At 30.8% G+C, this 10,256-nt stretch overlaps 1 protein-coding gene across 1 annotated transcript; it reads left to right on the forward strand.

The window, feature by feature from the left end:
• The first annotated feature begins 4,127 nt into the window (after nt 1-4,127).
• Nucleotides 4,128-9,018, forward strand: LOC134723777 (fibrinogen-like protein 1). Its single transcript, XM_063587326.1, has 5 exons — nt 4,128-4,487; nt 4,914-5,029; nt 5,272-5,368; nt 6,884-7,048; nt 8,669-9,018. Exons 1-5 carry the CDS (start codon nt 4,199-4,201, stop codon nt 8,944-8,946), a joined length of 945 nt encoding a protein of 314 aa, XP_063443396.1. The 5' UTR covers nt 4,128-4,198; the 3' UTR covers nt 8,947-9,018.
• Nucleotides 9,019-10,256: the final 1,238 nt, after the last annotated feature.

The raw sequence follows: 10,256 nt of genomic DNA on the forward strand, positions 1-10,256 counted from the left end.
AAATTAAATATCAAGCATACATGCGTACAAACGGACGGACGAACAAACGGACATTAGTTACAAATAATGTCTCCTCTGCCACAACAGGGGCATATAAAATGAAATTGAAGATAAACCAAGCAAATCTTTAATTAGTGATCACAGGTACCAGGATTATAATTTAATACGCCAAACACGTGTTTCGTCTACATAAGACTCGTCAGTGACGCTCAAATCAAAATAGTTGTAAACCCAAACAATTTCAAAGTTGAAAACAAATGAGGACCAAAAATTAAGATGCATGAGTCGAGAAAACTGACAACGCTAGATTAACTAACGAGAAAGTAAGAGAAGAAGGACACGTCTACAAAACACGACAGATGTACGAAAACAACCTCACCCAAATAACTGGCTTGATAATTAGTAAATGTCTCATTGGATATCAATAAGCAAGATAAAACAAACAAAATGACAACAGGTCATTAATTATAAAGTTGAGTATTTCAAAAACTGTATCTTGTCTCTTATTCTTTTATCGAGAAAATGTGGAGATTGTTCCATGTCATTTTTAAAGATTAAAATTGTTTTGAATAATGATAACATATCTTCATGACCAAATATAAAGCTTTTTTCTATATACTTTTGTCCAGCATAGTCGTAGAACTAATACAGTATCTACAATTATTACTTATTGGCAACAACAAACCTTTCGATTAAATTGTTTACAGGAACCGTTACTATGCTTCCGTTGTCATTATTTGAATATAACTACCAAAAACATTGGTTGGTTCATGTAAAGGAAATGAAGGGAAAGTATGATTACAAAAAGAATATGCCGGTTTATGTCCGGATAAGACCGGTTTTTGGTATCACTTTTTGACTTCTTACTCAACAAAAAGGTTTATCTTTGATGGAAATGATTGATTTTTGCATATATAATTTATAGTTAACAAAATGGGATGAAAGTATTATTACAAACAAGATACTCCGTTTAATTGTTACTTTTTGTAATAGTATTTATACTGGTCGTCTCTTTTATTATTTATACTTCTTTTCATCTATTCATAGCAAATGGTTATGTCCGGATAAGGCCAGTGTTAGTACTACTTAGTGACTACTTACTCAAACAAAAAAGTTTTAATGGAAATGATTGATTTAGTAAATTTGTTTTATTGAACATGTTGAACTCCTTTGGCCCGTTTTAATTTTGTAGCATATTCGATATATTGCCGTCTTCCTGTTACAGATCAACGGTTATATCATTCACTCAGTAGTGAGTGCTGCGGAACTGATACGATTTCATCACATTTCTCTGCTCAATTCTTCCTGTATAGATTTTCAAATCATCAAGCAAATTAGGTTACAAAAACACAGTTTATTTTAAACGGAATTTGCTATTTAATTGTTTTGATCATACACCTTATCAATTTTTCAAGATGGAAGTACTTATAAGTCCCTGTTTATTTATTTTTTAAACAGTTTGAGGGTTGATGATGAAGGTAAATTTATAAAATTGCATTGGCTATACAAAATTTATAAAGTGTATTTTTATCTATACTAGCACTACGTCGATTCCGCTTCTGGTGGAATACCAGTTTTGAGATTACAATTTTCTCTGAGATAAGTGCTTGACTGTACCAAGTCAGGAATATGACAGCTTATATCTATTCGTTTGATGTGTTTGAGTTTTGATCTTGCCAATTGATAAGGAATTTCAGTATTTTTGAGATTTTACTCTCCTTTTTTAATACAAATAATTACCTTTCTTAAATTTTCTGTAGAGAAATTTTGAATTAAAAAAATCTGAGATTCCATTTCCCTTAACCAAAAGATACCATAGTTGGGTTTGGCTATTATTATTAGGCATTGATTGTAGCGTCCTAGTTACATGTAAATACCGAAAAGAATTTTGGACGAAACAAAATATAAAATAGTGGTATTTCAATTTAAAATCATTACAAAAAACTGTTAAAATAAGGTCCTTTGAAAATTGTTCAAAAAGCAAGAATTTGGTCTTTTTTTACAAAACACCCTACAGCATACTGTTGTATTTAAATCTGTGTTATCTAATTTCTTGGAGCTGTTTTCAAAGTATCTTGAAAACAAAATGGTTAAAGATAGCTCATCAAAGATGTCACGATGATTTGTACACCTCACGCTTGTTTGCAAAAGACTCAACAGTGATGCTCAAAGAAGAATGAGTTTATTATCCAAGTAACGTACGAAATTGAAGAGGACTTGAATTGTACTGCCTATTCAATAGTTTGTTTGGTCTATAGGTACTGATCATTGACAAAGAAATACGGAAAAAAAAAATTCGAAAAAAAGAATTATCATCAGACTAATATCAATATTATTGATCCTTATAAAATAATGTTGTCTTGATACATTTAAACTACCCAGACATTTACACTGTTTCTTTGAAGTGATTTTTATAGAAACAAAGAATTACACAAATGATCCCATAATGTGTGCACGATAATGCTTATGAAAATTAATGTCCGTTTTCGGGCAAAAGCAACATCTATTCCATACGAATACGACAACAAAATTGACAGTGTAGGTATTTTGAGTTATATATAAAAAGGTTTACTATTTGAAAACTTCTGTTTGACATGCATAAAAGAAGTCATGATTATATGCAGCATCTGCGGTTCTATTGGTGTACTGTTATCCTCTGTATTACAAAGGTTATACATCCATTTGGAAATCAAGAAAAAAATAATACACTATAAACAGAGAAAGAAAAGAAACACAAAAAAAATACTTCTTATTATAGGATAAAGATTTGAAACTGTCTTATATCAAGTTTCTTTTTAAACCGAATGTATACACTAATAATTACATTAGATGTATGTTTCATAATAAGACTTTATTCTGATAAGCTAACTGCACATCACGTATTATTCCTTAAGCAATAACATTACACAATAAAATGTTTCATTCATGATAACACGTGGTCCCACAATAAAGTGCACAGGTGAATTAAATAAAACAATTATAAAATTCGTGTTTTCATTATCATAGCTAAATTATGTAATTATAAGTATTGAATGCATCTTTTTGTAATTTCATAGGGTTGAAAAAGCGTTGACCGTGCGCACATTTTTAAAAATGAAGCGCTTCCGCGCTTCATACAAAATGTACTTCGGTCAACGCTTTCACATCCCAAAAGAGTTACCAAAAGGAGCATTCAATTCTTAAATGCATTTTATTTACAAATGTTAACACGCGTCATCATGTCAATTAATCTAATCAGCATTATTTTTTTTTAATTTCAATTTTATTAAGGTGCTGTAGATATTTATGTTATGGGATACAATGTCATTGACAAGGTTATTTACCCATACTTTTTTTTTCTTTTCACACGTACTCGTCTTCAATTTTACAAATAGTTGAGAAGATATGCATAATATACACCCAAGGCTTTTTCTTATTTGCTTGGTTGCTTTTCCCCTTTACATGATTCAAATGATCTGTTGGAAATGAATGATTCACTGTTTCAATTAGTAACAAATCAGAGATATAAATGAAAACCTGAGTGCTCCGATGATTGCAACAATTTATAATTGGAAAAATAATTACAGAAAATAACCAAATCAGTGATATTTCATTTCAGCACAGGAACTCTGAAATCTTGAGTGGTGACAGTCTAGTTGACAAAAAGGACGTCTTCACAATCATTTAAGAAGTTTAATACATTTGGCATGGAGATCAAATGCATAGCAGTGTAAATGTTACGAATGATGTTAAATATTGGAACTGGCATTGTACTACAAATGAGTTAATGGTTGAAGAGGACTTACAAAATACTAATCAAAAGTAAATGAAATTAGTGGAATATGCTTTGAATAGCTACATTTCGATTTTAGCAAATGCATTGGTGTCAATTTACTTCCAGATGTTTTTCATAAATTTCTAAGTGCACTTTTATTAAAAAAAAAATAATTAAAAAAAACTACTTCACAAAACGTTCGTAAATAGACTCATGCATAGGAATGTGATTAAAGAGATGTGATATTTTACTCATAAAATATCTACAATATGCAGCAAGTAACTTTCGATTTGTTTAATTTAAATAAAAACTTCACTGTAACAATTCTATTGACTTTATTAAATGATGTGCTGTCCTGGTTGTTAATTGACTGGTTTAGTAAAATGATATAACTTTGCGCATATACATTTCATTCTACCTTGACTACCGGTGGATTAAAGTAGCATGTTTCTTAGAATTATTTTGTATGGCGTTGTAATATATCCAATATGCCATGGAATAGCGCAAATAAAGAAGGAAAAATTATTTTCTACCGAAGCGGGAAAAAGAATTGTTTCAAGCCTTTCAACAATTACAACAACAACTGCTTCTTCAACAGCGTGTGCAAGTTTGTGTACCAGCGATAAGGATTGCATGACAGCAAGTTATTATAATATTACAAAACAGTGTAAATTGGATTCAGACTGTAACCCAACGACAGAAAATTGGCAAAATGGAATATTTATTCGATTAAGTGAGTACATTTTACTAATCTTTCATTTGCTAACGTACTGATTTTTAAAAATGTAATTTTGTTTTAATTGAATATGTAAATGTTTCGTCAAATTGTATTACTATTCAAATCAGTCATATTCTTTACTAGACATAATTTTAATTATATCCAAGGCTTTCTTTTTGCAATTTTTTTTGGGGGGAATTAGATTGTATGTTGACTTGAGGCTTCTGAGCTTTAAAGGGGTTAGGGGCAGACAAAAAAATCTGAGATTTTCAACAAAAGGTGGCTCTATTTTTCTGTAACATCTTATTAATTTTATTTGAGACTAAATAAATACGTTTGGATTTTACCACTCTGTGGTGTTAAAATGGAGAAACTAGATTTTTAGTAATAGAAGTCATAATCGATATACTGTGATATTAATATTTCTTTTTTTAATTTTAGAGACTATTCCGTCTGATTGCTCTGAATTTCCGGATGGGACTATCGACGGGGTTTACACTATTTCCGTAAACAACGACTGTATAAATGTTTACTGTGATATGGTGGACAAATGGACGGTGTGTGTTTCTTAATGTTTTGTTTAAGTATGAGTTTCCAATTTTCGGACGATGATTGCATATCTTTGGAAAATACTTATAGATAAAATTTAGTTCACAATAAAAAAAAATACAAATACCTTAATTTTCTATTCACACATAGAATAACCAAAACAAATAAAACTTCAAAGAGACAGAATGAAGTCAATTTTAATCGGATTTATTAACAAGATAATTTTTTTCATTAAATAACTATTTTACAGGTGATACAGAGACGACACGATGGTTCTACAGATTTCTATAGAGACTGGTCGGAATATAAAAATGGGTTTGGTGATCTATCAGGAGAATATTGGCTCGGTAAATTAATGTATTCTTAAGTCCTATCTTTATTAAATTCAATAAGTGCAAGTACTCTTAATTCGGTACATTTTTTTAATTTAAGTGGTACTTGTGCTTCTCAAAGATATTTTCTTATAAACCAATTGCAACCTATATTTATAGTTCGTTCTTACATTATGTTCTTAAACCACTATTTCCGGTTAGGAAAAGGGTTGAGCGTTGACAAACATATTTAATCCAGCGACATTATATATATGTCTATCCATAGTCAAAAGCCTGTACTACAGTGATTGACGCTGGTTTGTGTTTTTCATAATAGTTTCTAGTAATTTGTAGTTCTATGATAAATTATGCCATTAGATTTCACATTTTTGCACGTCGGGAAATTTTAGAGCCGACTATACGGATTTGGTTTTTTATTGTTAAAGGTGATTCGGTGGTCAGTTATTTCTTATTCCAACCTATTCGTTTAACTCTGACTGATAGTTGTCTCATTGTCAGTCATACCACATCAGTATTTTAAGTTCAAATGTGATAGAGTCTATAAACTCTCAGGATTTAATTCCAAAACTTCAATAGACAGACTTAAAATCAGAATTGTACACACTGCCATTGTTATCGATTTCCGTATTGATGTTGGCTTTGATATGTTATTGGGTTGCTGTCCAATTGATATACTTACAAAATCTCTTCGTATTTGATCAATAATAAATATCAAACAATATTCCAATAAATCTAAGACAGTGATTAGTAAAAAAATGTAACTAAGAACCAAAAGAGGCCGATAAAACTATATTTTTAAATGAAGGGCAAAAAACACATCAACGCTTCATTTATACACTCGTTTGACAAAATGTGTACCCAGCTAAATCGGATATAAAGCTAAAAGCCTATCAAAACAACTTTTAAATAGTCGCAATGTGATATTAGAATTATAAACAGGTGAACATTTCGTGACTGACAATCGAACATGTCGATAGTGATTGGTTACACTCTTATTCAACTTCATGTATATGCGCGTCTGCCGTATTAAATTATAATCCTGGTACCTTTGATAACTAATTCTACCAGTTAATGACGTCCGTTAAAATTTAGAGTAGATGAATTCAATTAAAAAATATATAACATTTGGTCATATATTCTTTATAAGCAACAACTTTTTTAAAAAGATATCATAGATAGTGATTTGAAGCTTTGAAATATCAAACAGCGGATATTTATTTCATAAATATGTGTTGCTGGAATGATGAGTCATCAATATTCATAAAGATATTCTACCATTAGATAAAAACCCATATTGCTATATTTATAATAATAAAGCAGATCGAAAGAAAACTTTGGTATCCCCTTTCCCTTCCAAGTTAATAAATTTTAGAGTAGAAAAGTTTTTATACAAATTGTTATTTTCAAAACAATATATACATTTTACTTGTACCTACCTTTTTTATATGCAACAAATATTAACTAATTTATCGAAGCTGTATGTAAAAATCTAATTTAAGATGAACATTATATCTTATTTGACATCTTCAGGTAACGACAACATTTTCAATATATTAAATGGAAAAACGTACAGTTTAAGGTTTGACTTACAAGACTGGTCTGGAGAGCGGCGCTATGCTCAGTATGAGACGTTTAGTATAGCAGATGAGTCTGCGGAGTACCAATTGACATTGGCAGGGTATAGTGGGGATGCTGGTAAGTTAACAGTTACTATCAGTACGATATGTTTAGTAAAGTGGATGAGTCTGTAGATTACAAATTGACATTGGCAGGGTATAGCGGATATGCTAGTAAGTTATAGTTACTATCAGTATGATATGTTTAGTATAGCAGATGAGTCTGCAGATTACCAACTAACACTGGCAGGGTATAGTGGTGATGGTGGTAAGTTAACAGTTACTATCAATACGATGTGTTTAGTATATCAAACGAGTCGATTGAATGCTATAATGTTGGCAGGGTATAGCGATGCTGATAAATTTACAAATTGGTTAACCGTTATGGAATATCGGTTTCACAGATAACGACGGGTATGTTACATAATAAGATTTTTACCCAATTTCACGGTCCACCGAATATGCAAATGATTATGCGAGTGGGGCATCCGTGTACTCTGGACACATTCTTGTTTTGTTAATATTTTATTTTGTTTCTATTTTATCATATTCTTCAATGTTATGTATTTTACAAATTTGTAATGAAAAGTAATGTACAGTTATGGAGGCATTACATTGATTTTTAATTAAAGTAATGATTACATTACATGTAATTGTAATGCAGAAAATGTGCATTACAAATTACTTTGCATTACATCAAAAAAATGTTATATTACAATGCATTACAATTACAAGTTACAATTACCCCAGGCCTGGTTACATTTGGTGTACCCACATTCAGTTTAAAATAAATTTCTACTATAAATTGGCTTATATAAAGTAGCGAATTTACAAAGAACCGTGCATGATAATGGTATCAAGGTATAACACACAATTGTATAGCTAAGTTTTATTCGTGAACTTTTAAACATCAACTCAGATGTGGTTTTATTTGAAAGTTGTGTTCTTTCTATGTGTACAAAACAAATAGAGGGTATACCTGTGAAATAAATGCGATTTGTTTTTATTCTGTTATACTTTACAATTGACCATGTTTTCTCGTGGTAACAATCTGCTTTAAAATCCTCTCAACTAGGTGTTATCTATATAGTTAAAATGAAGGAGGTCTGCAACTGCAAGACATCGTTTTGTTGGTATCAACTTAAAATTAAAATATAAATTCGGCAGATGACAAAGTTTGTTCCATATGTCTTATATTGATTAATAAATTTTATTAAGATAGTTCAATTCATTTGTCAGTGGTTATTTAATGTATTTGAGACATTCTTATAAATGCAATAATACGCGAGAATTAATATGAAAGGCACCTAAAGAGTTCAGATCAATGCATTTAAGAAAACTTTGACTGAGGGAGTTGAAACTAGTTCTAAATTCTAAATTTATCAACTGACTATTAAAGAAAACATGTTGACCATCATTTCATTGCTGTATTCGATTCAAGAGTTAGTATACAATTTTCAAGCATGAAGGTGGATATTCAAACCTGACATTTTTCGTACTATTATAACCTGACGATATGTTTTGCAAGACATAGTAACTGTTTAACAAAATTGTGAGAACGTTTTGTAATTAAGTCAGTAATATTTCTCCCTTAAAAAAATTATGCATGATGTAAATCATTCTAGAAATATGAGGAATTACTAATAAAAGACAACTTCTAAGATGAACAAATAATATAGATTGTCTGTGTTCAATTCAGGTGATTCCATGTTGGATAGTGATCCGCCATTAAATTTAAATGGACAACGATTTTCCACGAAAGATCGCGACAATGATGATGATAATACAGGTGGGCAGTGTGCTTTGACACAGAAAGGTGGGTGGTGGTACAAATGGTGTACCTATGCAAATCCGAATGGACTTTACTTTCTTGGAACTGAATCTGACTACTCCGGGATATATTGGTACAAATGGAATGCCTCAATACCCTTCTATCGCATGAAATCTGTTACAATGAAGATCAAACGTCTACCTTGAGGAAAAGGTTCTGGTGCAGCTAATTTGGCGCCATAATGTGTTTAATAATGAAATTTACAAAGTGTACCTTGACCTAAACTTATCAATTAATTCATTTGTGTAATTAGGATTTTTTATTTAGTTTTTGTTCTAAATTTATTTCTTAAGAAGTCTTTTTTTATTTGTATACCAAAGATGTGTCTTAACTTTTTGTTGTCGTAGAATCTTAATAATAAAATCTTTATTTTCCTATCGAAACCAATTTTAAAAGCTGTAATTTGAAAAAAAAGATGAAAGACATAAAGGGGAATTTCAACACTTATAAGGCCAGGGGGGAGTGTACAAAGTCGAAAAGAAAAACATGTCATCCAATCGTACAAATTCAGTTGCGTGGTTTTTTTTTCTGTGACCTCACAATGGAAGAGGAGGATGCATGTGGTTACATCAAACACATATCCCAAACAACTCGTGATGATGTCACTTTAACTTTCATAAAAAAAACTTCGGCTTTAAAGATTGGAACCCTTGGTTCAATAGTTTCCATATTAGCAGCAACCGTCTTCTTAGGAAATTATGATAGAAAACGCTAGGGATGGAATATTGTGTCAACATAATTAAATAAGGTCAATATGCAGATACTGCTACATAGAAATGGATAGCTAACATTTAAAAAGCTGTGTTCAATCGAAATCATTATCAAAATGTCTTGATACAAGTCAAGATACTAGGAAGATCAAGTTCGTTTTGTTAGATACATTCAGCTTTGTCACCAAACTTGAAATCATTTAGTAAGTTGACATCATCTATATAACAATTGAGAAGTTACTTGGTTATGCTAGTTTCTTTTCATTCTTCCTGGTGAGCTCCATTATAAGTCTACCTCATATAAATAACGTGAAAAGAAAAGAAAATGAAAACAAAATGTACATACAACGATACAAAAGAATTTTCTCGAAGAGAATAAATGAATCACCAAGCTTAGGTTCAAACAACGCGTTATAATGTGGTAAGCAGTGTTGAAACAAAAACACTGTTAATTGCATGCACCCAAAAAGCTTTTCTGTATTTACCTTCAAGAACGCTTGAAACCAAACATTTGCATTCTAATGAGGTATAAATACTTAAAATGTGAGATGATCTGTCATCATGGTTAAAAGGTATATAAAAAAGTAGGTCACATCAGGTCAACTTTGTCAGAAGAAATTGGAGAATTTAAGACTGGACATAGTTTTACTTAGTATATTATTTAGAAGCAACAGAAGATTACATGTTCAAATCTATATAGTAAATTCATTTAAAATATATACACATCAAGATAAAGCTAACATCTG

This window comes from Mytilus trossulus, chromosome 6 (assembly GCF_036588685.1).
Source record: "Mytilus trossulus isolate FHL-02 chromosome 6, PNRI_Mtr1.1.1.hap1, whole genome shotgun sequence".
Lineage (NCBI taxonomy): Eukaryota > Metazoa > Mollusca > Bivalvia > Mytilida > Mytilidae > Mytilus > Mytilus trossulus.

What these genes read in the sequence shown, in the direction of transcription:
- LOC134723777 (XM_063587326.1), top strand. Translation starts at nt 4,199, where the DNA reads ATGTTTCTTAGAATTATTTTGTATGGCGTTGTAATATATCCAATATGC. An exon ending in ATATGGTGGACAAATGGACG is followed by an intron (nt 5,030 to 5,271) that starts GTGTGTGTTTCT and finishes ACTATTTTACAG; the next exon opens with GTGATACAGAGACGACACGA. An exon ending in ATCAGGAGAATATTGGCTCG is followed by an intron (nt 5,369 to 6,883) that starts GTAAATTAATGT and finishes TGACATCTTCAG; the next exon opens with GTAACGACAACATTTTCAAT.